Source organism: Ruditapes philippinarum, unplaced genomic scaffold (genome assembly GCF_026571515.1).
Source record: "Ruditapes philippinarum isolate M1 unplaced genomic scaffold, ASM2657151v2 ctg2725_1_1_1_1, whole genome shotgun sequence".
Classification (NCBI taxonomy): Eukaryota; Metazoa; Mollusca; class Bivalvia; order Venerida; family Veneridae; genus Ruditapes; species Ruditapes philippinarum.
The window spans coordinates 7,866-34,846 of NW_026863147.1; the positions used below are offsets into that span (position 1 = coordinate 7,866).

General features: G+C 32.1%; 2 protein-coding genes across 4 annotated transcripts; one reads left to right on the forward strand and one right to left on the reverse strand.

The window, feature by feature from the left end:
• Positions 1 to 402: 402 nt before the first annotated feature.
• Positions 403 to 13,105, reverse strand: LOC132721264 (signal recognition particle 14 kDa protein-like). The gene is made up of 5 exons (XM_060705545.1): positions 12,950 to 13,105; positions 9,962 to 10,034; positions 9,216 to 9,322; positions 3,909 to 3,941; positions 403 to 1,760 (listed from the first exon to the last, which is right to left on the reverse strand). The coding sequence occupies exons 1-5, from the start codon at positions 12,971 to 12,973 to the stop codon at positions 1,671 to 1,673; spliced, it is 327 nt and encodes a 108-aa protein (XP_060561528.1). The 5' UTR covers positions 12,974 to 13,105; the 3' UTR covers positions 403 to 1,670.
• Positions 13,106 to 15,683: 2,578 nt separating this feature from the next.
• On the forward strand, positions 15,684 to 25,818 carry LOC132721265 (SUMO-activating enzyme subunit 1-like). Of its 3 annotated transcripts, none has more exons than XR_009624439.1 (10): positions 15,684 to 15,858; positions 18,588 to 18,699; positions 20,214 to 20,273; positions 20,577 to 20,833; positions 21,187 to 21,292; positions 22,522 to 22,627; positions 23,392 to 23,536; positions 24,384 to 24,453; positions 25,065 to 25,391; positions 25,535 to 25,818. XR_009624439.1 is itself a non-coding variant. In XM_060705546.1 (9 exons), the coding sequence occupies exons 1-9, from the start codon at positions 15,773 to 15,775 to the stop codon at positions 25,152 to 25,154; spliced, it is 1,032 nt and encodes a 343-aa protein (XP_060561529.1). In that variant the 5' UTR covers positions 15,684 to 15,772; the 3' UTR covers positions 25,155 to 25,818. The 3 variants fall into 3 exon arrangements, 1 of the variants encoding a protein (XP_060561529.1); XR_009624440.1 differs by having other exon boundaries at positions 25,622 to 25,818; XM_060705546.1 differs by having other exon boundaries at positions 25,065 to 25,818.
• The last annotated feature ends 1,163 nt before the right edge of the window (positions 25,819 to 26,981 follow it).

Genomic DNA, 26,981 nt, shown 5'->3' on the forward strand with positions numbered 1-26,981 from the left:
TGCTTTTCGTTTCTATATCTTATGCTTAAGGCAAGGAAAGTTGCTTATGTGGCTAGAACTTGTTGTACAACCCTTTTGCCCTTTGTTAAAATTGTTATGTGAAAATAATGTTCTAAAATTGTATTCAAAGAGCAAAATAATTGTATTAAACTAAACTAAATATTACACATGTAAGGCCATTTATACAAGCACATTCACAACATTTGTGTAATTACTAGTAATACAGAATACTCCAAGAAGAATATATATAATTATATGGACAAGCACAAAGTTCATTATAACTACAATCATAAATATAATGCAGTAGTGTGATATCAAATTGTTCCTCTCAAAGTATTCACGAGTTATTGTGTGCTAAGTATTATATAAATATAAATTAGTGACAAATAAATCAAAGATTGATAAATTTTAATATTTAATGTTGCACAGATAAACATATTAATATGAAATGAAATATTAATTATTGTAATATTCAATAATGTTTTTAATATTAGGAAAATATGGCATACATGTACAGGTGCGTTAACATTTTATTCATCAAACCAAAACCTCTATGCAAAAGAAATTACCAGTCAAAAAATTTAACTTAATCATTATTTGTACTAATTTCCTATTTTATCACTTTTGTTTGTTTCAGGGCCCCTCCATGCATTATTTCAGACACAAGAGGGCATCTGAGTAGAATTCCAGACATTCTGAAAGCTAGCAGGATAGCTTCTTCAAATGAACAGAATGCAAAGTCCCAGACGAGATTCGAACCTGCAGCTGTGAGGGGCAAGTGGTTATCTTATATGCACTACATAATACAAGTAAATAACAAGATCTGTTTGCACAAGATCTGTTTGCAGACAGCTTGCCACACTTTTCTCAGAGCTAGATCATTCAATAAATCAACACAGAAAAGGAGAATAATTATGCAAATACAAGTTTGAAGCTTTTTTTTGTTGGTTTTTTTTTTTTTTAGAAAAAGGCAATGTTCTAAGTCAAAAAGGAATTCAGAGTTTATCATATATATGTTACCCCTTGTGTTTGTGTGAATACCATGGAGACTGTGTACATGGTGTAGTGTTTTGTTGTTTTTTTTCACTACAAGTTGTTATATTATAATGTATGTACATTATGCCAAAATAAATGTTACCTTGTACATGTATATATATGTCATTATTAACAGTATGACAATTTGAAGCTGATGACTAATATACATAAATACCACTACAATTTCATCCTCAGATAAACCACAAGTTATTTAAATCTATTTCTCAAAACATTACATTTAGATATTACAAATATGGCAGAACAGCAATGTATTTATCTGCATAATAAAACATTTTTTTTTTCTGTTTTCGTTTGATATCTAAAAACCTCTACTAACAGTTTACATAAATGTTTTCTGTTCCAGCTATCTGAATCAGCACTAGCATAACAATATGTTTTGACTTATAGTCACATTTTTTGTGCAAAACCAAAAACAGAGCCAGGCTGACTTGAAAGAATGTGACTGTATATACCAGGTGTAAAAATGAATAAACACTAATGTTAACAAATTTAACAATACATGTACAATACAGAATGTTTTAAATGTCTGACTTTGTTTGAAAATATCAGAATACAGTCTGCCTGGTCTGAATGTCAATAACCGTCAAATGTATCACAAATGTCACTATACAATATCACTGTGTAGCTTTCACTTTAGATTTTCCTGTTTTCTTGTCTCTTTTCTTTAAACCGTCCATATTACCCTTCAGTAGATTACAATATGCCTGAAACATAACAAAACAGAAAACCATTAATATAATAAGTACCATTAACACAAGAGACCGACTCAAAAATATTTTATCTTAATTGTCCTTATGATACTTATGACCTCCAAGATATAGACATTTTACCCAAAATGCATAATTCATAAAACTTTTATAGAGGTCTACTAGCCAATGCTATATGCTAAATATTGAGGCATAGTATTCATCAGCAAAAAACATAAGATGTGTTTTCCTATACATTAGTCTACATTGGGCAAATGACTCTTACGGCCAGGTACCTGTGAGTCATGACTGACATAACTTTTGTAGAAAGTCATGCCACATGCCAAATATCTAAGCTCTGTGCTTACTAGTTCACACAATAAGACTTAAAGATCCTGTATGTTTTGTGATTGATATTGTTACTGTGTGTATACCACACTTGCAAAAAGTTATATATGTATATTATCATGCAAATTCAAACAACGAAGAATATGTAAAATATGTACTGCCAATATTTGTGCACAATGAAATACATGCATTCATTTCTTAACAGAAAATTTGACTTAGAATTTGTAGAAAATAAATTTCTAATTACCTCCCTTTATTTACATGAAATGTTAAATTGGGTATTATCTTTATAAATAATGCTTATTGGAACTAACAAAATTGACAAATCTTAATTTGAGCATCATATTTATGAAGTAAAACCATGAAAAAATTGTGTTTTCTTACATAAGTTTTATTGAGTTTACAAAAATCAAGTTACCCCAGAGGGGGCCAATATTACCCAAGGGGCATGATTAATGTTGATTTTTCAAAGGTTAAGACTAAAGAGGGTAATGCTACCTCCCTAAAACCTTAGCTGTTAGCATGATGATTATGATGATCAATTAACTGACTATTGACTGACTATTAATGGAGCCCTATTTAATGGCTATTTAACAGACTGTTATGATTCATTTACTCAGACAGGCTGTAATGTAAGCAGTGAACAACCGGAACAATTAATGTTATCAAATAATGAAAACAAGTTTTACAAACAGTAACTGATATTTTACTATAGCAATACAAATCTAATGTAACTACTGACCAAATAACCAAAAGCAAACCTCAACATCTGATATTGTTAAAATGTGGTAAGGTATTGTTATTCTAATGATTATACATGTATTCATTTTTTTTACATAACTCTCCCTTCGAAACATTTTCCTTGTCAAAGCAATTTTATTTTATAAGGTTTTATTCTTGCGAACAATAGAAAGACATGTGAATTGACAACAGGTGTGATACAATATGATTAATAATCACACTATATAATAATGATATAACCTTCTGATATCTCACTATCATTCATTAACAATATATAAACCAATCAATCATGATCACACAATATCAGGTATTTGTTACATTCTGTCATATTGGGATTGAAGCTCTATTGTACCATTATAAGTGTATAGTAATTCTATATGGCAAAGAGGACATACAATTAGTGGGTGTGTAGAAAATGTGAGGTTTTAATTAAACATAGGTGGTGCAATAGCTCAATTGGTCAGACCACTGACTGTCACTCCTGAGGTTCCAAGTTTGATCCTGGGTAACACCCTTGGGATTTTTCAGAAACACTTTCAGTGTTTCCCACCTAACTAGAGGTTTACTGGTATGAAACCCAGGTAATCCTCGCATGTATCAGTGGTAAACACTGGACATGTAAAAGAACCAAGGAATCTATTCAATAAGAGCTAAGAAATAATCACAATTTAAATACATGTAATTATTCAAGTAAAACAAAGTAAGCAAATGATCTTAAATTTTACACACAAGTTCTTGGTCTAGACCAACATCAAATGGAACATTTAACTTGAAAAATTGCTGCCATCATGGCAAAATACCTCAGTGGAGTCTCTTTAAGAATGTTTTACACCAGTCAGGGATCATCCACAGATTCATATGAAGATTTTCAGAGGTCAAAAGTTATTTTATCAAATCTGAAAGGGTACATACCAAGAATATCATATATGAAGTTTGGTAATCCTTTCATACACCTAAGAGAATTTGAACATTCATAATTTTTTATTCTAACTCTAGTGAATTAGCAATCTTAAGAAAAATCCCTCCTCAGATTAAACATCAGCATTGTTTATAATTAAAGAGATGATATATACTCACCATCTGTACTTTGTTAACATCTTTTTGACTAATCTGAAATAGTCAACAAAAATTTTATCAAACAAAGAGCTCATAGACAACAAATGTGTATTACTTTTGGGGTATTTTTTTTTTAACTTTGCATCAACACAGTAATAGTCATATGGTCACTTTCCAGCTCCACTGGTGGAAGAAGACCTTATCATCATGTGCCTTTTCGAGCATTATTTTAACATGAATACTAATACACAACACATAGGTTACTACCTCATCTCTCCCTTATTAACATAAGTGAGGTGCTGACATGAATACTAGCACACAACACATGGTAATAACCTCACCTCTCTCTAATTAACATAAGTGAGGTGCTGACATGAATACTAGCACACAACACATAGGTAATTACCTCATCTCTCCCTTATTAACATAAGTGTGGTGCTGACATGAATACTAGCACACAACACATAGGTAATTACCTCATCTCTCCCTTATTAACATAAGTGTGGTGCTGACATGAATACTAGCACACAACACATAGGTAATTACCTCATATCTCCCTTATTAACATAAGTGAGGTGCTGACATGAATACTAGCACACAACACATAGGTAATTACCTCATCTCTCCCTTATTAACATAAGTGAGGTGCTGACATGAATACTAGCACACAACACATAGGTAATTACCTCATCTCTCCCTTATTAACATAAGTGAGGTGCTGACATGAATACTAGCACACAACACATAGGTAATTACCTCACTTCTCCCTTATTAACATAAGTGTGGTGCTGACATGAATACTAGCACACAACACATAGGTAATTACCTCACCTCTCCCTTATTAACGTAAGTGTGGTGCTGACATGAATACTAGCACACAACACATAGGTAATTACCTCACCTCACCAATATTAACGTAAGTGTGGTGCTGACATGAATACTAGCACACAACACATAGGTAATTACCTCATATCTCCCTTATTAACATAAGTGTGGTGCTGACATGAATACTAGCACACAACACAAAGGTAGCGACATAAACCTCATCTCTCTTTCTTATTTAGCTAAATTTTGTGTGTATGTGAACACTAACATGTAACATAGGTAATCACCTCACATCTCCATTATTAACCTAAGTGTTGTGTTGACTTGAACACTAGCACTAAACACAAAGGTAATGTGTACATGGATTTTAATTAAACAAGTAACATAAATTATGCTGGTAAAATATGTTCATTACTAAATGCCTTTTATAATATTAAAGGGACCCGACTGAGGTTTAAAAGCCTACAACATAACATTTGAATTTCTTACATAAATGAGCTGGGACACTTTAAACAAAAATATATGCAAGGGTAGTTAAGAAATATACTTTGAAATAAATTGAAAATAATATTTTTATGCTTTTCTTAGCCCGATTAGAGTGAAAAGCATTTAAAAGAGTGAAAAGCGTTTAAATGATTTTCATTTTAGGTAATTTTTATTACAATTTGAATAATTATTCTGAAGAATTTAAGTGGGCAAATGATCTGAAATTTTGCACAAAGATTAGTGGTCTAAACCTACATCAAATGGTACATTTATCAGGAAAAAATATTTTCAGGTTCCATCATGTCAAAAAACCTCAGCGGAGTCCCTTTAAATTATTGTAATATATATTTGTTGGCTTTTTATACATATAATTAGAGATATCTACTGTGATTACTGTGATTACTTCGAAGAAATTAATGTTTCTCTCCCTTAATAGAGATAAATAACACATATCTACATGTATATAAATTTAATATAGACTCTCATAAGCTCAGATACATAATCATGAAAAAATCTTTCAGAAGCATTTAAAGATGAGAATTTATAATATATTATACCACATTTATTGGAAATATTGATGCAGAAATCTTTGATTCCATTTTAAACATGTTCAACAAATATCTCAGTCACCTTGAGAAAATCAGTCAGAGAATTTGTACTTGAATTGTTGAACAGTGATACTTATAAAACAGTTAAACATTTACATATAATACATGCTTTACACAAAGATGAAGATGCTGTAAACAATGCATAGATCCCTACATAACCCAAACCTTTTTAATTCTGTTATAGTTTTAAACAAGATTGCATTTGAGAAAAATGCTATGCCACCGCATTAATACAACACTAAATAGTAGTGTAGGAACAGATTTTTTTGTTTCTAGACAATTTTGAAGATTGTCATAATGCATAGATCCCTGACCTATCTTATTCTTATTATCAGCTTAGTGGTTAAATCTGTTGTTAACACAATAAAAGATCAGAGTATGAATATATCAATGCACTCAAGTCTAGTGAATTTGGTGGTGAAGGTCATATTTCACACAGCCTAAATTTCATGACTTCATCAAAGGACAACACAGAAAGACACTTTGTCAAAATCTAGGTCAGATGAAATCAAAGTTCACTTTACGTCTTAATCTGTGCACATGGTTCAAATTTCATAGCTGTACACCAAAGGACAAGAAAGTAGGTCACATCATCAAAATCTAGGTCACCTGATATCAAAGTTCAATTTTACAACAAAAACTGTACACATGGTCAAAATTTCATTGCTGCACATCAAAAGACAAGAAAGTAGGTCACTGTCCCCTTGGGTATGGCAAAATTTTGGACCCAAGAGTTTAATTCAAAAATTAGACCTAAAACCAGCTTGCGCTTCAATATATACATTATAATATTCAGCCCAACATTTCAGCCTATTATTTATTACACTTGTAAATAATTTTCCCAAGTTACTTAATAATGTTATCCCCCTGTAGTTTTCAACATCATCTAATTTGCCTTTTTTATGTAAAGGAATTACGTAACCTTCGGACCAGCGCTCCGGAAAATATCCTAAATCAAAACTTTTATTAAATAACAAACAAATATATGGTGCGAGCACGTCTCTGCCAGCAATAAAAAATTCATTAAGTAATAAATCCGGTCCGGCTGAGCGATTATATTTTAATTTCTTAATTGCTGCTATTATCTCGTCCGAAGAAAGTTCAATATTTAGCTCCTTAAACATGACCTTAAACTCATTATTTTTATATTTGTTATTAAAGTCTAAAATGTCCTCGTCTGGTACAAAAAATCTATTTTCCGGATTATTTACAGCTTTAAAATATCTCTCAAAAACTGACAGCCGAATATATTTGCATTTCTTATACCGGAAGCTTCCTTTAGCATGTTCCAATAAAGTCGTGCATTTTTTAGCCTGCAATTTTCAAATTCATTTGTTTTCTGCTTATCATAATCATACCTACATTTTCTCAATAAAAGTTTATAATCTGATCTTGCTTTTACCATATTTATTCTATTAACATCACATGGATTATTACAGAAATTATTCAAACAACTTAAAAACACATTTCTTTTATCGTGACATTCCTCTGTATACCAGGGATTATATAATATAGCAAACATCAAAGCATCAATGCCTTGAACCTTCAGACAAAAATATCTTTTATTTTTTTACTATATGTACATAATGAAAATCAATGACCCCCGGGACGGGGACAATTTTGACCACAGGGCTATAATTTGAACAATCTTGGTAAAGGTTCACTTCGCAAAATCATATGCCATATATTTAACCTCTAGCCTTTATCAATTCAGAGAAGAAGATTTTTCAAGTTTTTGCTTTATACATATAAGGAAAACTATCGCCTCTGGGGCAGGGCAATTTTAACACTAGGGGCATAATTAAAACAACTTTAGAAGATATTATATACCAAATATCAAAGCTCTAGGCCTTGTACCTTCAGACAAGAAAATTTTAATTTTTACTATAATGTACATAGTAAAAATCAATGACCCCTAGGGGCTATAATTTGTACAATCTTGTCAGAGGTTCATTACATAATGTTTCATGCAAAATATCTTAACTCTAGCCTTTGTTAATTTATAGAAGATGATTTTTTAAGTTTTTACTATATATATACATATAAGGAAAACCTATAGCTCTCAGGGCGGGACTAGTTTTGACACTAAAGGCAAAATTTGAACAACTTTGGTAGAGTACCTATAGATGATATCATTTAACAAATATTAAAGCTCTAAGCCTTGTACCTTCAGACAATAAGTTTTTTTTATATTTTACTATAGGTATGTATTGAAAATCAATGACCCCCCGGGCGGGGGCAATTTTGACCCCAGGGCTATAATTTCAACAATCTTGCTAGAAGTTCACTTCACAATGTTTCATGCAAAATATCTTACCTCTAGCATTTGTCAATTGCTAGAAGAATTATTTTTACGTTTTTACTATAAGTTTTTATACTATATACATATAAAGAAAACCAATGACCCCTGGGGCGGGGCCGATTTTGACCTCAGGGCTATAATTTGAACAATCTGGATAGAGGTCTACCAGACAATGCCTTATGCAAAATATCTAAGCTCTAGGCCTTTTGTGTCTTTACAAGAAGGCATTTTAAGTTTATACTATATGTAGATATAGTGAAAATCATTGACCCCAAGGGCGGGGCCAATTTTGACCCCAGGGCTATAATTTGAACAAAATTGGTAAGGGTCTACCAGACAATGCCTTATACAAAATATCTAAGCTCTAGGCCTTTTGGGTCTTTACAAGAAGGTATTTTAAGTTTTTACTATATGTACATATAGTGAAAATCAATGACCCCTGGGGTGGGGCCGATTTTGACCCCAGGGCTTTAATTTGAATAATCTTGGTAGAGGTCTACCAGACAATGCCTTATGCAAAATATCTAAGCTCTAGGCCTTTTGGGTCTTTACAAGAAGATTTTTTTAAATGTATTTTTATAATTCCTTTTGGTTGCCATGGCAACCAGATTTCTGCATGGAATGAAATTCTTTGAACAACTTTTGAAGCCCTTCACCCAAGGATCAATCCTGCCAAGTTTGGTTGAAATTGGACTAGTGGTTTTTTACAAGAAAATTTTTTAAGTTCACTATATAATCTATGTAACACACACACACACACACACACAAACAAACAAACAAACACACACACACACACACACACACACACACAGGTGAATCGCTATATGCCACCGCATCGCAGATGCTGCGGTGGCATAAAAAAACTATGTAGGGGGAAAAAAATGTAATAACTCCGTCCGAAGAACCACAGAACGGTATTCTGAGGGTCCCAGGTTCAAGTCCCAGTCAGGCTGCACATTTTTCTCACCCTGTAACAATTCAAATTATCAGATTAGTGGATAACACTATGAATTTCCCCACAAAGTATTTTGAACAACACGTAAATGTTTGTGATTAAATCTCTTGTTATTCAAATAAAGGGTCAGAGTTTAGGAATAGTTAACTTACTACAGTGCTTAATTTTTTATTTCCAAGTGAAGCTCTCACTAAACATTTAAACTCTGTAGGATCAGCAATAGTTCCCTTCCTTGGCTTTGGTTTTGTTCTCCCATCATCTGTAATAATAATATACAAAATCTTAACTTAAGGCAACAGCTTTCTCCTTTCAAAATGTTTTTATCTTAACTGTTAATTGGGAGTGTCTATAGTTTACTTACCTGTGCTGCAAAACCTTTTAAGGACACATGACTTCTTATCTTTTATACATGTAGTCAATCATTTCTGGTAACACTTTGTGTAAAATATTATATTGCACATAATTTGTGTAGTAAACCATTTCTGGTCATATAATTCATGTGTATATTTTGTGTAGAACAACATCAGTGATTTTTCTCTCTTAATTGGGAAGAGGCCTTAGCCTCCTCATTTTGGGAAAAATTAATGCTTAAGATTGCTGATTTGGGAAGTAAAAAGCTGGTTTAAGTTCTGAATTTTGGTGAAAACTGCATGATTTTAAAGAAAATTTCAACTGGGATGAGGCCTTTTTTTCGGAGTCTGTTATATAAGTAGGAAAATCACTGAACATGGACATTTCAATTTTCTGTATGTTCTAGTCATATCATTAAATGTTGTGGGGTTTTTGTGGTGTAAACTTTTTGATTAACACTACTTAGTTCAATGACTGAATACAACATAAAGTCATAATGTACACAAATTTATTTTTAATTTAAATATAAGAATTATCTTTAACTTACATCTCTTCATGGTCAGAGTTACTGTTCCTGAATTCCTGGCTTTCTGGAACATCTTTGTGAGCTCAGTAAGGAACTGGAAATATAAAAAAAAATATCCTCATTAATGAAATCAACAGAAGATGTCTGAAATACAAATGATTATTGTTAACACATCATCTGACTGTACCAGTAAGCACAACATGTTTGTTTGCTCATTATCTGACAGTGTCAGTGAGCACAATGTGAGTGTCAACTCATCATCTGTTTGTACCAGTGAGCACAATGTGAGTGTCAACTCATCATCTGTTTGTACCAGGGAGCACAATGTGAGTGTCAACTCATCATCTGTTTGTACCAGGGAGCACAATGTGAGTGTCAACTCATCATCTGTTTGTACCAGTGAGCACAATGTGAGTGTCAACTCATCATCTGGCTATAAGTGAGCACAATGTGAGTGTCAACTCATCATCTGGCTATAAGTGAGCACAATGTGAGTGTCAACTCATCATCTGGCTATAAGTGAGCACAATGTGTGTTCGAATTCATTGTCTGACTGTAAGTCTGTATCATTCAGTGAACAAAATATTTTTGTTTACTAATTGTCTGACTGTACCAGTGACTACAGTGTGTTTAAGTTGATCTTACATTTCATGATACAGATACTGACAAATTATGCAAATGGAGTATAAATGCGATCTTAAAGAACTGGAAATGACAGAAAATAAATTTTTAAAAAATCCAATAAATGTCATATAGGAGCCATTTTCAGCACAAATTTGAAATTTAGAAAAAAAAATCCAAAATTAAAGTATGTACATAACACTAAATTTAGAATAATTAGACAAACTGTCTCTTCATGTAATCTTTAAACATTAACAGAGAAAATTATACAAACCTTCATTAAAGCTCACCTTGACTATGATTGAGTATGAAACAAGAGTACCGCATGCTGTGTTAATATGTCTAGGATTTCATGATGTTTATGGACAGTTTTTAAATTTATGGACCGTCCATAATTTTATCGATCTATTTATTTGTAAGTTTACTGGTTCGGGACCACCAAAACCGGGCAACCAACAAACCCTCACGGCCCCAAAAATGCCGGATTTAGTTTGTTTCTTTGTTAAGTGGTTATCACTCTATCAGTCACTTTTTAATCAACAATAAATGCATATTATATTTCTTCTATAATTAAGTAATTAAATTTATTTCAAATTAAGTAAATGGTAATATTTTAATGTCTATTTCAAGAACATTGGCGTTGAAAATTTTGACATCAAGAGTGCGATCACCTGACTTCTTATACTAGCTATAATTGTTTGTAGAGTTAACAACAGAATACTGTAAATTACAGCATTTGCTGCTGAAATATTATATATCATGTTGAAAACGAAAAATTAAAACAGGCAAGCTTTTATCTGAATTAAATCAATTTTGATACCCTCCTTGATGGGCCTCAAAAATAAGTGTCAACACAATCAGAAGTAAATAAACAAGTTTGTAAGTTAGGAGAAGAACCTAACTGTACTTTGTCAAATTTACAGATCTGTACAGTAGATATTATAATTCAAAACTGCAGGTTAACTCAGGGTAAGCGTTTATACAGAATGTCAGACGTTTCACTCCAAAGACATTTCACTATTGAGACGTTTCACTCCCAAGACGGTTCACACCTAGACGTTTCACTCCCAATTTGTCAATTGACACTATAATAATGGACGTTTTACTCCCATTTTTTTAGATATTTTTTAGGAAAGTTAACAAATTTATTTCCATTTTAATAGCCATATCAGGATTGATTATTTATATTGATGTATGTTTTCCTGTTGTAGATAATCAATTAAAGTTCTGTAACATACATTTTTTTATTTTTGTTGCATTGAAAAATGGTTTAATAGGTGATAATAAAAGATATGGTTGGTTATTCAAAATAAAACACACAATTATTAAAAAGGAATTCATACTTATATAAACTATAATATAAACTATACTATGCTCATCCTTAAGAATAATATTTTCATTAGTACTTTCATAAAAAAGTCACATGGAAATAATGTCATTAACTTGATATCAATTATTTTTATCCAAAAAATAATTGTTAAAATAATAAAAATATCAATTACATTAATTATTTCTTTATCAATTTATTAAACAGTAGCCATTTAACAAACATAGGTATTGTGGTGTTAACAGTAATCTCATCACATAATTAGTTGTACAAACACTGAGACCAAGAACTAACAGTTTGACATCAATATTGAAAAAGTACCAATGTTTTTATTTTAATTTTAGTTAAAGGCATTTCTGATTGCAATTGCCATTAAGTTAAATTACTTATAAATCTCTTGACAAAGGTTTAAACCTTCTACATATACATACATAATACAGGGTCGAAAATTTCAGAATTCTGTCTATAAAATAAAATTATAATATATTCACTGTTTAAAAAGTATTTATGATAACAAAAATAATGCCTTCTTACCTGTTCCACATGTACGATAATAAATATAGAAACAGGGATAACAATTATGATATACAAACTCAAGAACTGAGTAATTAGTCATTTAACAAAAAGTGAAATTCCCTTCCGTAATTAATTTTTATTAAATTTAATGTCTATTTTTTATTTTTAATTTATCATAAGTCTTAAAAAAGTTGGTATAAATAGGGAGTGAAACGTCTTAGTGTGAACCGTCTCAATAGTGAAACGTCTGTCTACCGTTTATACCAGATTGTCTTTGAGTCAAACCTGTGCTGGTTGCCTAGATTTAAAAGCATTAAAGTTTCATGTTGATAATTTTTTTAATTGTTTGAATAATTAATGGGCAAGATTAAAGTTTTTCAAACTTTTTACACGACTGTGCATTTCGCCATATGCTTGAAACCGGGTGATAATACATTCCAGAAATTGAAAGTTTTTATGCAGTGCTGAAATTAAACTCATTGTATAATTTACATACAATCGTAAAACATAACATTAATATATTATACAAAACTATTTGTGCCTACCGTATCATTCTCTAATAAAACCATTTTTAATGCGACTGTGATGTGTAGATTCTCCCGTACTATTTACCTTATCTCGGACAATTGAGTTGGCCGATAACTTATGAAGATATCAAACGAAAACTTTGTTCCGAATATTGTCAAATCATTTAGTGACATCAATAGCCTTAATATATATTTTAGATGCAACTCAGAGCATGTCGCAGAGAAGGCACGGGGCATTGAGAAAAATAAACAAAGACCTGATCTTTTACCTGCGGACCAACTGCCGAGTTGAGCATAGGTTCTAGTGGTTCTACCCAGGTGCCCGCTCGTGCCTGAAAAAATGCGCGGTGGGGCACCTGGGGTCTTCCTCCACCAATAAAAGCTGGAAAAAATCGACGAAAAAATCTCGGCGGGACGCTCTAGGATGGCCCGACTTGAGTGTACGGTCGCCCATATTTAACGCATTAAAAAGGCTAAAGGGTGGATATAGCTATCAAGTAAAAAATATCAATAATAGACCCTAGGTTTTGGCGTTCTATAGACGTCGAATTTTGGTTACTACCAAAGGATAACATAACATCGGATATAAAGTATGATAGTACTGTACGTCAACTAAGAAAGTCCTGAGAGATACATGAGGTGAAAATATCTAAGATATAGACATTGTATATATGCTGCACGTGTTTCGAAATCGTCAAACATCTATGTGCACATTTATACAATAAAGAAAAACAGAATACCTAAAGAAAGCCTAACACGACAAAATTGAAATTGTTGCAGGATCGGTTTAATTGAGACTGTTCGAAAGTACAAACAACTATATGTACAGATATAGAGAGAAACGCATCACAAATGTTTTTGCCAGTTGTTTTAAATTTAATATGACGGACGACGAATTCACAGAATTGATGAAAAGCAACAGAATTAATTAAAGTCAATGAATAAACACAAACATCATTTGTAAAATTATAAAATGTTGACAGAAGAATAGAAGATATTAACATGAAATGTCAGAAATAGCGCTAGAGCACGTTTCATCTAAAGTACTTGTATATATATTGCCATCCTGTATTTTTATGTGTGAAAATAAAATGCAAATACATTTTTTTCGTTATTTTGTTTCAAATAATAAAATAATATGAATAATTTTAAAATGTCTGCTGTTGCTATTAAATCCGTGTATTGAAATGGATATTAGAATGGAATATATATGACCTTACGGTCATTTCAAATAATGTATCATTATCGGTCATTTCAAATAATATATCATTATCGTTCATTTCAAATAATATATCATTATCGGAGGCAAATGTTAGCACACACATAATCAATTGTGATTAAAGTTATTACAAAATGAGATATTTTGCACTTGTACATGTAGGTTGCTAAAATGATTACTGAAATTACCTTTATTCATTTTAAATAATGCATCTAGTAAGAAATGCCTTTTTTGACATTCATTGTCAATAACAACATATGGAGGCAGAAATTACTTTGTTTTGGCTATAATCTGGTTGGACTGTGGTCAAAACCTGGTAAGATTGTGGACAGAAACTGGTAAGATTGTGGTCAGAAACTGGTTAGATCATGATCAGAAACTACATGTAGGTTAGATTATGGTCAGAAATTGATTACATTATGACCAGAAACTTTTGAGAAACAGGTCGATTCGGGAATTGACTACCTGCCATAGGTGTCATTGATTACCTACAAATAAACCACAGAAAGAATTATTTACATAATTCTAGCCACAGAATGTGTTATGTTGTACAAAATATATATATGTATAAGAGTGAAAAAAAATATTGTAATTGTAAAGCCACTGGCTCTTGATATTGGGTCGGGTGGGGGCTGCGTTCATTGAACGCCGCATTTCCTTGTTGATCTTGTTTATCATATTTTGTACAAACTATTTTGGACTGAGTTGAGTGGGCAGTTATACAATGTAATTTGTATTATGAAAAAAAAATTCTATCATGTAAGTACCTAATCTCACATCCAACCTATGCTCAAACCTTTCATTCATGAGCTGTTTATTTTTTACTAGAAGTAACTATGATATCATCAACTTATGTGCATAAAGACTTAGTTTTTGACAGACATGTCTGCTGCTGTCAAATGAATACAATGCATAGGAAAGGATATTTTAAATATCCTTTACATTTCATATATTAATACTTAGCATATTTATTTTTTCATATAAATTGCACCATTATAACAAGTTGTGTAAATAAATATAAGGAGCAAAAAATCTTAAAGCAGGTACATGCATCCAATGTCTTGCGATATTTATATGACAATTACTTCATTGGCTAAACTAAACAGTAGAATTTCAGAGATGCTTGAAGAGGTTTGAGATAAGTGGGTTCTTTATTTTTAATTAAGAGGCCATGTCAGTACGTTTTACACAAATGGGTTGTGCTTTTCCAAGATGGAAATAGTGCTGTTTTAATTGTTGAATTTCAGCCAAGTTTTACAGAAATGTCACAAGATTAAAGTGTACTGTACATATGTAAAGAAAGTTTTATAACTAAATTATATATTTTTATTTATACTAAAGGACCTCTTAATTACGTCCTGCGAGGGATTTAACATATTGTACAGTATTATAATGTAAAATTTGTCAGAGCCAGTAATTACAAACAGACAGTTAATATCAAGTCACGTTTCACTCTTGAAAAATGAGTGTTGTTAAATAATCGCCGAGGTGACCGAGTGGGAAATACGGAAGTTAAATTAATCAGAAGTAGCACGAATAAAGCTTGTGAAGAATCATATACGCCATTGTCTAACAAGGTACCGGCAAATTGCAAGTAGTCAATAAAACCTATCTTAACTATTATGGTTGAACAAACTGAAATAACTGAAGATGAAGCAGCGTTGTACGACAGACAAATTCGGCTGTGGGGTTTAGACGCGCAAAGACGGTACAAAATGCTTTTATTCATGTTTTTGCTTTAAAATACGTTATTCGTCCCAAAAATTATCGTACTTTATAATATTTTGATAAATTTTGTAGACTGACACTGTGAATTGTATTAAGTTATTAATTCTACAGTAAATCAATCACATTGTATAATGAAAATGCGTAGATGTTCAAGTTCTCTAGCGTTCAGCAAAATCTTAAAACAGTGTAAAAAAACAATAATTAAATGAATTGATAACGGTGTATATTCATTTATTCCTGGGAATGGTGTAAATTGAAAATGAGAATGACATTTTTCTGAGTTTGTTCTATAAATAGAACTTGTAAAATAAGTGTGCATTACATTATCAGTGCTGTTACTTAATGTCAAACTTAGCTTATTGTTGGCGCACGGTAGGCCTTCTATTTGAACTCAGTACTGGTTTCCTAGCAGTTTCAAGCCCCAAATCACACTTTTTAATAAATAAAATAAAAATCTGTCTATGGACAAGTATAAAACATTGACAGATCAAAGTTAGGTACCTGTCCATCATGACAATGTTTTCAATGTTGCTCTTTTACTTGACTTTTTGATTGGAAATATAGGTTTGAATATTACCTCTTTTCTCGGGTTTATTCAAAATTTCATGGCAGTTTTATGGACCTTTGAATTTTTAATATAATTCAGTACCAGTAAGAAATGTTAAGATGATTTCATCAAACAAATAGAACTTCCTAACCTTTTTCACGTCATCTGCAAATACATTGTTCAAAATTATTGATTTACCTGGAATTGGGAATCAGTTATTGCGCATAGCCATTCAAACTAGAATTCCCCAGGTGGTGTTTATTTCTAAATGTGGCAAAGATGTTCTCTAAGGTAATCTTAATCAACAGACAAAACTTCAAAACATATAAATTGCTGCATTATTTTAACTGCTGTGTTGCATAGAAAGCAAATGTCTCTCGATTTTATGAAGTAACATACAGTGTAGGTAACATAGATGCCCTACTGGAAAAAGTAGACCGAACTGGACGAAAATTATAAAAGGCCGGAAAACTGCTAGGGGCCGGAAACTGCTAGGAAACCAGTTGATAAAAAGTGTTTGTAAAATTTGTAAATGTTCTAGTGTTTGGAAATTTGTAAAAAACCTAACCAATATTAAAACGAAAAATTTTAAGAAAATTTATTTAAATTTCTTTTGTTAATAAACTAAATTGGACTACGCCTGTGCCTGTTTAGCAGGCAAAATGAAGCTGTTTTAGGATTAGAATCTTAAAGAGTTACTTGTCTTTTGTCCGCTGAGGTGGGTCACATTTTTCAGTGTTATGCTTTTACATAGTAAGATATTCTTTAAATCATTATTTGCGGGGAGCATTGATCTACGCCAACCCTTGATCTGACCACTTAAACTTTGACACACAGGCCATCAGATAGAATAATCTGAGCTGTTTCTGCTTGTCCACTCAACAGGAGACCAGGATGTAAACTGATGGAATTCTGTGATGTACCATCTCACCAGGTCAACCATCACCTTATTTTAGTTTGTTATAACTCCTCTGTGTCCTATTTGGAAAGGCAGGTTGCCAGATTAGACCTTTCTAGTATCTAATCCAGCACTTAATGTGACCTATCTAGATTATAATCAGTACTGGGACTCACATAGAAATAATTACCAAATTTAAAAAATATCATCACATTCTGTCCTGCTCCTGTATTACTAGGTGACCATGTGCTTGTAATATATGTTGAAAAATTAAGTTATAACGAAAATATTTATCAAGTGCTGGGTATATCTTTGTGTCAGAGTTATCTCTCCAACCAGTATAGGGGCGTTTGTGGCCGAGTGGTTAAGGTTGACTTCAAACCACTTGCCCCTCACCGCTGTGGGTTCGAATCCCAACAGGGACTTTGGATTTTTTCATGTGAGGAAGCTATCCAGCTAGCTTACGGAACGTCCGTGGTTCTACTCAGGTGCCCGTTCGTGCCTGAAATAATGCACGGAAGGGCACCTGAGGTCTTTCTCCACCAGTAAAGCTGGAACGTCGTGATATGACCTATACTGTGTCAATGTGACGTAAAACCTAAAACAAACAAACAAACAACCAGTATAATTTTCTTAATCACCTGAGCAAACCACTTTAACTTACTCAGACTTTCCCTTACTGCTCATAGAGCACCTAAAGCTTCTCAATGCAACCAACCCACTTTGATGTTGAATTCAGTAAGGATTCAGTAGATTAACTTGTCACCAGTTATACCCAGAAAACAATAAACCAAATCTAGTAATCACCTGCAAATTATATGGAAACCAACCTCCTTCACCTGTAATGAATTCACTGAATACTTATCTCTTACTACTGCAAAAAATACCCTAACCTACTCATGCACTGGTTCCGACTCAGATGCAAGAATAATTTTATGCAGCCTCCTAATAAGACAACATAGGATGATATACTTTTGCGATTTGAATGAAGTAATAAATTCACTTGCTACTATAACAAAATAATAATGGATTAAATGACATTTTATTCCAAAAATAATTAATGTATTGAGCTAAGCCATCTAAAATATGGCAGAATATGCAATAAATGATATCTGACATCATCAGTGGCATGTGTTTGCTCTTCAGAATAATCATTCGTGATTCCTCGAGGGACAGATATTCCAAACTTTAAGTACATTTCAGACAAGGAACAGATATTCCACACCACAAACATGTCAAATATATCAGTCTTATCTATTTTCAGATTAAGAGCTGCCAGGGTTCTGCTTATTGGTGTGCGAGGTCTTGGTGCTGAAGTTGCTAAAAATATAGTTCTTGCTGGAGTGAAGTCTTTGACTTTACTTGATCATACCAATGTAAGTTATTCATGCTGTACATAGTAGTTACATACCAATGTAAGTTATTCATGCTGTATATTGCAGTATCATACCAATGTTAACTTATTCATGCTGTATATCGTAGTATCATACCAATGTAAGTTATTCATGCTGTATATCATAGTATCATACCAATGTAAGTAATTCATGCTGTATATCGTAGTATCATACCAATGTAAGTTATTCATGCTGTATATCGTAGTATCATACCAATGTAAGTTATTCATGCTGTATATCATAGTTTCATACCAATGTAAGTTATTCATGCTGTATATCGCAGTATCATACCATTGTAAGTTTATATTCATGCTATATAACATTATACCAATGTGATTTATTCATGCTGTATATCGCAGTATCATACCAATGTTAGTTATTCATGCTGTATATTGTAGTATCATACCAATGTTAGTTATTCATGCTGTATATCGCAGTATCATACCAATGTGAGTTATCCATGCTGTATATAGTAGTGTCATACCAATGTAAGTTATTCATGCTGTATATCGTAGTATCATACCAATGTAAGTTATTCATGCTATATCGTAGTATCATACAAATGTGAGTTATTCATGCTAAATATCGTAGTATCATACCAATGTTAAGTTATTCATGCTGTATATTATAGTTTCATACTAATGTAAGTTATTCATGCTGTATATCGCAGTATCATACCAATGTAAGTTATTCATGCTGTATATCATAGTATCATTGTAACCAATGTAAGTTATTCATGATGTATATCGCAGTATCATTGTAACCAATGTAAGTTATTCATGCTGTATATCATAGTATTTACTAAGAAGTGTTTTAATTACAATTTTCTACAAGCTTTTTTTCAGTGTTTATTGAAATCTTAATGCAGTATTACTTTTATTTTTTGAATTTTTTATTAAAATTTATTTATCTATTAAGTGACTTGATAATGAATGTAAACATATATACATACAGCAATGATGTGTAAAAGACAGGATTTAGTGCTGGTTAATACCATATAAAATTTGTATTTGATTATTGAATATATGTTTACTGCTGATATGTTGGAACATTGAATATATGTTTACTGCTGATATGTTGGAACATTGAATATATGTTTACTGCTGGTATGTTGGAACATTGAATATATGTTTACTGCTGATATGTTGGAACATTGAATATATGTTTACTGCTTGTATGTTGGAACATTGAATATATGTTTACTGCTGGTATGTTGGAACATTGAATATATGTTTACTGCTGATATGTTGGAACATTGAATATATGTTTACTGCTGGTATGTTGGAACATTGAATATTTGTTTACTGCTGATATTTTGGAACATTGAATATATATTTACTTGTATGTATTCATGCAGGCAATGTTTGTGAATAAAAAGCACATTGATGTTAAACAATAAATGAATACTTGATTTATATATAAGAACAGTTTCATTATATCACTAATTTATTAATTTGTTTGTGTGATCAATGATTTATTTATTTGTTTGTGTGTAGGTAACTGAAGAAGATGCTTGTTCCAACTTTCTTGTGGCAAGAACAGATGTTGGTAAAAATGTAAGAGGTTCTTTCTAATACTCTGTCATATAGAATTGTTAGTACAAAATAATTTCAAACTATATGATTGGATAATAATGCTTTAGTTTTATAAATATTTGTATTTCAATACATTGATTTGCTTTTAATAATATAAATGCCTGTTTTAATTTTTAAAACAAAACATTTATTTAAGTAAACTATAATTTTTGCTTGTTGGAAGCATCATATTTATAGACATATTATCATGTAGTGCTGGTAAGAAAATCATAGTTTATAATTTATAGGCTCAGTATTAAATTGTTTTATAAAACTTGTAAACAGAGAGCAGAATGTTCCCGAGATCGTACACAACTTCTCAACCCAATGGTAGATGTGACAGCTGACCCACAAGATGTTGATAACAAACCAGATGATTTCTATAAGAATTTTGATGTAATCTGTGCACTATGCTGTAAACCTACACAATTATATAAGATAAATACAATATGCAGTGAGAACAAGATAAAGTTTTACTGTGGTGATGTGATGGGTTACTATGGATACATGTTCTCTGATCTTGGATTTCACGAATATGCTGAGTATGTTTATAACAGTCTTGAGAAATAGTTGATAATTATATTAAATGCCTTCAGTCATAATGAAAACTTGTGTATGTTACCTTAGTGTGCCATACATCATACAGTATAATGATTAGTGATATTTCATTAATGTAGGTATGTCAAAACTAGTTACAGTTAAAATAACATTTTCATATTAGAGGTTTGAGAAGTACATTGTACTTCAGGTATTTATGATATGACCAGAACTATAACAAAGCCTCAAATTTGAATTGCTAGTACAGCAAGGTTTCTGTATAAACCTAAAGTTACACCAGTTTTGTTTGTTTTTTATCTTAGATTGGTGTATGCATAAAGATGTATATTATTTTCAGGGAAGTACAGAGAAAGGTGACAGCATCAACATCATCCCAGGGTGATGGGGAACCAGCCACAAAGAAAGCTAAAACTGATGAAATGGAAACAGTTACTGTCAAAAATGTAAGTTATTGTTCTTCTTGTTATGTCAGGATGGCTGTTTCAAAAAAACATCACAAGTTCAAAATTTACATTCATTTACTTAGCATCAGTAAGCCTCTGTGGTTGAGGGGTTAGAGTCGATGATTTCTAATCCAGTTACCTCTCTGGCGTGGGTTTGATCCCCGGGAGATGCTTTGGTAGTTTTGTACAGAGGAAGGTAATCTAGTACTGGTGTAACTCTCCAGGAACAATGGTTAGAAAACTACCCGCCTATATGACTGAAATATTGTTGGGAAAAGGCGTAAAATGAAACAAACAAACAAACAAATAAGCATTACTTGCTGTATGTATCATACACTACTATGTTAGTGTTTGTACTTATTAGTGTTCATGCTTAAAAAGTTCCTAAACAAATGACATTAACACTTTGACCTAGTTTCTGTTCTTTGGTTAAAAATAGGTTTTGCCAGTATAAAATGCTTATACAAATAATTATGTAATCACTTAACTTACATTTAGGATTATTTTCTTAATGGTAACGGACTAAGATTGTGTATTGACTATCTGATGGAATATTGACACCTTTCCAACTTAACTTTGTAATAGTGCTGTTCCTGATCAGTTTAGAAGCAACATGCTTTTTACATGTATAACCTTTAAGACATTAAGGATATAATTCCTGACCAATCAGAATTCATTTAAAGTAAATTTAAGCCAATATTATTATAAATATTGGCTAGGAGTTTCTGTCCTGAACAGAATAAAATGGATCAAATGGTTTTAATTTTTTTTTAAATGAAAACAAAAGAAAAGTAAACATTTAAGGAAAGTTGCAGTAATTAAGATATTGATTAAAAAAATAAGTTGATTAGATAATGATAAATAAACAATAACTGATTATTTCATGTGAACATATTGAATATTACAAAAATGTAGAGTATCAGACATTTTGATTTAATAGTTAATACTAATATCTTGCATGACAATATCTAACATGAAAACCAAAAATAAAAAAAAGAGTAAATATTTCAGAAGTACTGTTAAGTTTACTGAAGTACTGAATTACTGTTTTGTCTGATCTGCAATACATTTTTTATCACAAGTATTTCTATGTCATTATAAAACAAACATTTCAGTGTTAGGAGTTATTTTTAAGATTTTATAAATTTTACAATGTATAAGTAATCTGTTATAGTTGTATATTTGTGATACTAGAATGTTATAATGATTATGTATTTATTGTATTACAGTCAGCACAGTTTACAAGATTTAAGGATGCTATGACTGTAGACTGGAAATCGTCTGACAATGTGAAGAAAGTTAAAAGGACACCATCTGCTTATTTTATTATGAAAGGTACATAATTTTATACAAATTTCTTTTTCTTTAAGGGCAATGAATTTTTTATGTTTTTAGAAAGTGGTTAGGTTTTTCCTTAATGCAGACTCTATAAAACCACATGCCTCTATAGTAAATTGAAAGAAATAAAAATCAAATTTGAAGTAAACAGTAAACACAGGTTTCTAGGACATTTGCCCACCCCCCTTTTTATTGCGGCACTGAACATTAATACCTTTTAAAAAAGGTGTACTATTGCCTCAGCTTACACAAATCCAGTGCCACCACCGACTCCATCAGCCGGATTAAAAAGATTGAAAGGCTGACATTTAACCCCTGTGGTAGGATGTCACTTCTGTTTTAAATGTTTTCTTTATATAAACAATCGTTTATGAAGGGCTTCTAAATATAGATTCTTATGAAATCTGTTTAGTAAAATCTGATTTGATCATTTCATCGATAACAAACAGTAAATTCTTTTTCACCTTATATCACAGGGCCATGTAAAATGCCTCTTTCCAAAAAAAAAATTTCTTTATAATCATGCAGTTTTCCCAGAAATGCAAACTTTTTTCTTTCCCAAATCAGCAATTTAGCAATGATACTTCCTTAAATCAGAGTCTAAGTCCTCTTCCCAAATAAGAGAAAAAAACTCTTTTTTTTTGTCTATATGAAATTATACAAGGGTTTAAGCTATTTGTACACTATCAAGATTTTTTCTCAGTTTTCTGTTACATTGTACTTATATTGTAACATAAAGTAAATCATAATTTATTTTCTAGTGCTGTTACAGTTTATGGAGAACGAAGGGAGGCGTCCAGCTGTAAGTTCAGTGTCAGAAGACAAAAAACTATTATCTACTCTGAAATCTGAAGTTCTGGAGCAAATAGGTGTGAATTCTGACCTCATTGATGATGAATTTACTAGGTGAGATAGTCGTCCACATTAAATGTAACTCGTAATCTGAGGTTTGATGAATATGAGATCACACTATATTATATACCTGCTGCTGTTATATGTGATCACGCTATATTATATGACTGCTGATGTTATATGAGATCACACTATTATATACCTGCTGCTGTTATATGTGATCACACTATATTATATACCTGCTGCTGTTATATGTGATCATGCTATATTATATGACTGCTGCTGTTATATGTGATCACGCTATATTATATGACTGCTGCTGTTATATGTGATCATGCTATATTATATGACTGCTGCTGTTATATGTGATCACGCTATATTATATGACTGCTGCTGTTATATGTGATCACGCTATATTATATGACTCCTGATGTTATATGTGACCACGCTATATTATATGACTCCTGATGTTATATGTGATCATGCTATATTATATAACTGCTGGTGTTATTTGTGATCACGCTATATTATATACCTGCTGGTGTTATATGTGATCACGCTATATTATATGACTGCTGCTGTTATATGTTATCACGCTATATTATATAACTGCTGCTGTTATATGTGATCACGCTATATTATATGACTGATGCTGTTATATGTGATCACGCTATATCATATAACTGCTGGTGTTATATGTGATTACGCTATATTATATAACTGCTGATGTTATATGAGATCACTTCATTAAATATTGTTTTATTTTCTTTGAATACTTACTGATATATTTGATCACTGTCTACTACATACCCATTGATGTTATATTATTAGTTATACAAGTTGCTTTCAATGGTTGTAATGTGCATTAATTCAGGGGAAATCATATTGGCTTATATTACAGTAAATGTTTTGCTGAGTTGAGTCCAGTTTGTGCAATAGTTGGTGGAGTACTTGGTCAGGAAATAATCAAGGTATGTAATATTAGTGTTCAACGTGTTCATATTTTGTTCTTCTTGACTTAGTTTATTTTTGTTACATGATGTTGATGCATCCACTCCAGTACTGTTTCAGTTCCTCTGATATAAACAAACTTACAATCATAAATATAACAACATCAAGGATGACCAAGTCATAGAATTGATTGTTTGATGCAATTGTCAGATGTTGTATAAAGTATATAGATATTGAATTGAACATATATATTATTATTATATAACATATTAACATCTGTCAAGGAAGATAGGTTTAATTTACAGGTGGGAAGTTAACTCAGTATTACCTCTAATTTTCCTCTATTAAAACTATTATTAACTGAGAACTTTATATATACATTTTACAGTGCTCTCCACATACATCAGTTTATTCTAACATTAAACAAAACATTATGTAAGTGTACTGAACTAGAATTGGGATCTTTATCTTGATCTATCTTTACAACATTGCTTCCTTGTTGTCATTTATAAAGAGATTATCAACACTATAATAGGGAGCAAGTATTGTCAGGAGGGAATTAAATGAGGTACATGCCTACCGTCATAACCATTATAATAAGGAAATATAGTAAATGATTTTATGTTTTCAGGCTGTGTCTCATAAAGATGCCCCACATAATAACTTTTTCTTCTACAATGGTGTTGAGGGTAGTGGACTTGTTGACAAGATTGGCAGCTAGATAAACATGATGACTTCACAACTAATTAGTTCCCTGTAGCAAGAATTACTATACTGATCTGATATCTGACTGAATTAGTCTGACTGTAATACTGATATGGCATTATTACCTATAAGCTACTAGTTATTTCAAATCTATGTCTGGTTTAATAAGTGATTACTGGTACAAAATATCCATGATGTATCGTTCTGTTATACAAAAATATTTAGTTACAGCATTGATAGAACACACCTAGAGGTGTAAACAGGTAGCAACCACACCTATAGAGGTAATCAGGTGGCAACCACACCTAGAGGTAAACAGGTGGCAACCACACCTATAGAGGTAATCAGGTGGCAACCACACCTAGAGGTAAACAGGTGGCAACCACATCTATAGAGGTAAACAGGTGGCAACCACACCTATAGAGGTAAACAGGTGGCAACCACACCTATAGAGGTAAACAGGTGGCAACCACACCTATAGAGGTAAACAGGTGGCAACCACACCTATAGAGGTAAACAGGTGGCAGGTTGTTGCTATTATTGAGAACATTGTGTATATTTTTTATGCTGTGTATTCATGTTATGTCAGTCTCATGTACAAATTGAAAATCTGAACAGTTTTTGTTGTCATTTTGAATCTGTATAGGTAATAAAGTAATACCATTTATATATTTACTCAATACTGTGTCCTTTTTCATCATTTACTTAAACTTTAAAAGTATGTCAAAGGGAGACTACTTGTGAAGAGTTGTTTTATTTTCTATATTGAAAACAAAAAAACTGCTCTTGAAACTGAGGAAAACTAGTTTTTTATCCCCCCCCCGAATTGCGGCATATTAAAATCGCACCATCTGTCTGTGTCTGTCTATCTGTCTGTGCGTCCCCACTTCATTCTACGAATGGACTGTAACTTTGTTATACATTGAGGGCTTTTGAAATAGCCTGGCACAAATGTCAAGACGATGTGTCGCGTCCAAGATAAGGCCCCACGGTAAGACGTTTAAACGGATTCGTTTCGATTTTCATTCGTAAACGTTTACGATATATTTTACCGTTTAATCGAAATGACCATATTGTCTTATCATTGCCTGTAATTATGGATTTTATCAATTCTAGTGGTTTATTCCAAAGTAAAAAAAAACAACGGAAAATGTGTGTGTACAACTCTCCACACAGCATTACCGTGCAAAAATTGCTCGTGACATAATACATCTTTGGTTAAAAAAAAGGGGTTACAATGCAAAAATGTGTGCTGACTCAATCGTGATGAGCCTTGGACATTCTTTATTTGTACATGCATTAAAAATAGAAAGTAAGTCATCATTTGGCGACATATATACATGGTGTATATAGTACTTAGAGGTACCACCGTTTAAACGGTATCGTTTCGGTTCTTAGCAATCGTGTAAACGTTTACAAAAAATTGTAAACGTGGGAGCCTTAGGACTCCAAGAACCACATCCTTACATCAAACGTCAATGTCACACGTTTTGAAGTGTCACATTATCACAGGTACACACGGTGTCCGTACCGTAACTTTGTCATGCATAAATGTCAACCACATCAAAATGATGTAGGGTTAGGTCTAACCCTAGGTCCAAGAATTACGTCCCTACCTCAAAGATCAAGGTCACACTAACATATTGAAGTTTCACTTTATCACAATAAGAGTTTATAGATGCACACATTTGTGTCCAGACTGTTACTTTGTTATGCATCAAAGGATTTTAAAATAACTAGATAACTTGGCTTAAATGTCTACCACACCAAGACGATGTGTCGCGCCCAAGAATAACGTTCCTACCTCAAAGGTCAAGGTCACACTAACATTTTGAAATTTCAC

Coding starts and splice junctions, on each gene's coding strand:
- LOC132721265 (XM_060705546.1), top strand. CDS start 15,773: ATGGTTGAACAAACTGAAATAACTGAAGATGAAGCAGCGTTGTACGAC. Junction 15,859..18,587: donor GGTTTAGACGCGCAAAGACG/GTACAAAATGCT, acceptor ATCTATTTTCAG/ATTAAGAGCTGCCAGGGTTC. Junction 18,700..20,213: donor CTTTACTTGATCATACCAAT/GTAAGTTATTCA, acceptor GTTTGTGTGTAG/GTAACTGAAGAAGATGCTTG.
- LOC132721264 (XM_060705545.1), bottom strand. CDS start 12,973: ATGGTTTTATTAGAGAATGATACG. Junction 9,323..9,961: donor AACTCTGACCATGAAGAGAT/GTAAGTTAAAGA, acceptor TTATTATTACAG/ATGATGGGAGAACAAAACCA. Junction 1,761..3,908: donor ATGTTAACAAAGTACAGATG/GTGAGTATATAT, acceptor GTTATGTTTCAG/GCATATTGTAATCTACTGAA.